Source organism: Temnothorax nylanderi, unplaced genomic scaffold (assembly GCF_030848795.1).
Source record: "Temnothorax nylanderi isolate EJ_2023f unplaced genomic scaffold, tnyl_v1.0 TNYL_tig0211_pilon, whole genome shotgun sequence".
In the NCBI taxonomy this organism is placed as follows: Eukaryota; Metazoa; Arthropoda; class Insecta; order Hymenoptera; family Formicidae; genus Temnothorax; species Temnothorax nylanderi.
This window is the reverse complement of record NW_027249273.1, coordinates 193,667-196,479: the sequence shown is the minus strand read 5'-3', so window position 1 is coordinate 196,479 and position 2,813 is coordinate 193,667. Positions and strand designations below refer to the sequence as shown.

Below are 2,813 nucleotides of genomic sequence, written 5' to 3'. Positions count from 1 at the left end.
ACGCAGTATGCGAGACAAAGGAAAAGATCTTTTAAAAAATCAGTTGGAGCGAGAGAGAGAGCAAAGGGTATATAACGAGGGATGAAGCGCGTCGAGCCGCAGTAGTGAGATTTGAGAGTGATACATCGATCGAAAAGTAACGCGGTTTATTTTATGGTTAAACTCGTTATCACGTGCAAGTGCTCTGTAAGAGAGACTCTGTGAATAGTGCGAAAGTGATCAAACATGGATCAATTCGAGCAAACCGAACGCGATATATTGGAGCTGTCCGACCAAGTAGCTACCTTGGGTGAATTTTCCACATGGGCGCTGCAATGCGCGGAATTCGTCGAGCAGCTCGAAGAAGGCTGTCGTGCCAAACGTCCGCGGCTCTCGATCGGGCGGAGGCAAAAGTTGGTTGCCAGAATCGCGCGACTCGAGGGTGCGAAGACGCGATTGGAAAGACAATTTATCCGTAGCGGTGGTGATTATGCGGACACCGGTAACAGTGGCGACACGCGCGCGGCAGAACTCGAATGGCGAGAAATCGATGTAGCGTTCGTATCGCGGATAATGACCGGTGCGGTAATCAATACAGACCATATAGATCCGCGACAGTTTTTGGAAGACGCCTGCAGCGTAGTGTGCAAGCGAGTGCGAGACATTATAAAAACACATAACTGTGTCAAAGTGAACACCGCGTTCAACGGGGAGTTTGTGGCGGGTGATAAACGTGCCAATAAGAGTATAACTACAAATAACAAAGAACTCTGTCGTACATCGCACTTGCGCGAGTGGTACGAGCGGCACGTTATCGAGCCCACATTAGCGAAACTCGAGGAGTTCCAGGAACGCGACAGTGGGTGGGCATTGACGCGAATCCTCAATTTGACGGTGAACGTCAACAGATACAATCCTTTGCGCGCGGGGTGTAACTTGAAATTGCCTCAAGACATTAAATCGAAGTACGCGGTGATCAATGTGCTGTCTATGGACAATGCGTGTTTTGCGTGGTCAGTGGTAGCCGCCTTGCATCCAGCCGAAAGACATTCAGAACGGGAATCATCATACCCGCATTATTCAACGGTATTGAACGTACGAGACATTGAGTTCCCAATGACGTTGAGTCAAATTAAAAAGTTCGAACGGCTCAACGATATATCCGTCAATGTCTATACCATCGAGGGACCGCACGAGTAACAAACATGTGAATCTGTTGTACGTGCAGGATCCACGAGACAACAATGTTGGACATTTTGCTTGGATTAAGCATCTATCCCGCCTCGTGAGCTCACAATTGAGCAAGCATCATAGTCGGAAATACTTTTGTGATCGGTAAGTACCTATACTTCTTTTTTTAAAATATATAGAATATTTTATATTTTATGTATAAAAAAAATTTATAATATTTGTGTTTTTTTTGCAGATGTCTTCACTATTTTAGTTCGAGCGACAAGTTGCAGTCTCACACTGTGGAATGTCGAAAGGTAAACAAATGCGCCATTAGACTATCGAGCGAGGACAACAAGTGGCTGAGCTTCAAGAACCACAGCAGGAAAGAGCGACTTCCCTTCGTGGTGTACGCCGATCTGGAGTGCGTGCTGAAGAAGACACAACCGGAGACGGAACACGCGTCATACGCCTATCAACATCATCGGGTATGTAGTATAGCATACTACGTACAGTGCTCGTACGACGAAACGTTATCAGCGTATCGATTTCGTCGCGATAATGACTGCGTCGCGTGGTTCGTCGAGGAACTCAAAGGATTGGCGCATCGCGTAAAGAACATCTTGTCCGACATTGTATGCATGGTAGAGCTAACGCGAGACGAGCGGGAGACATTTCACAGCGCGGCGCAATGTCACATATGTGAAAAACCGTTCGCACCAAATGATAATCGTATACGCGATCATTGCCACCTAACTGGGCGTTACAGAGGTCCGGCACACTCGACGTGCAATCTGAATTATAAGGATTCTCACTTCATAACAGTCATTTTTCACAATCTATCGGGCTATGACGCTCACTTTATTATCAAGGAGATAGCTGCCGCGTTCGAAGGCTCGATCGATGTACTGCCTATAACAAAGGAAAAGTACATCTCATTCACGAAGCACGTGAAAGACACCGCCGACAGATCAGATTCGCGAAGCGACATAAAGTAAGATTTATCGACTCGTATAAATTTCTGAGCGTGAGTCTCGCAAAATTGGCATCCTTCCTGGATAAGGATAAATTAAAAATTATACGTTCCAAATTTTCCGCGTTATCCGACGACGATTTCAAATTATTGACGCGAAAAGGTGTCTTTCCATACGAATACGTGGACAGCATCGAAAAGCTGGAGGATACATGTTTACCGCCGCGCGATTCATTTTACAGTTCCTTGACCGGTGAAACCGTATCCGAGAGCGATTACGCGCACGCCGCGAACGTATGGCAGCGATTGTCCGTTTGAACCCTGGGCGAATACAGCGATCTATACCTGAAAACCGATGTCTTGCTGTTGGCCGACGTGTTTGAAAATTTCCGCGACAGCTGCGTCGCGAGTTACGGACTCGATTCCGCGTACTACTACACTTTACCAGGCTTTACGTGGGACGCCATGTTGAAACATACCTGTATCAATTTCGAACTGCTGACCGACATTGACATGGTCATGTTTATCGAACGTGGTATTCGCGGCGGCCTGAGTCAATGTTCCGGCAGATACGCGCAGGCCAACAACAAATATATGCAGTCGTACGATTCATCGCAACCGTCGTCTTACCTAATGTACTTCGATGTAAATAACTTGTACGGCTGGGCGATGTGTCGGCCATTGCCCTACG

The 2,813-nt window shown here is 46.9% G+C and overlaps 1 protein-coding gene across 1 annotated transcript; it reads left to right on the top strand.

The window, feature by feature from the left end:
• Positions 1–225: 225 nt before the first annotated feature.
• On the top strand, positions 226–1,179 carry LOC139779121 (uncharacterized). Its single transcript, XM_071717382.1, has one exon. It carries the CDS (start codon positions 226–228, stop codon positions 1,177–1,179), a length of 954 nt encoding a protein of 317 aa, XP_071573483.1.
• Positions 1,180–2,813: the final 1,634 nt, after the last annotated feature.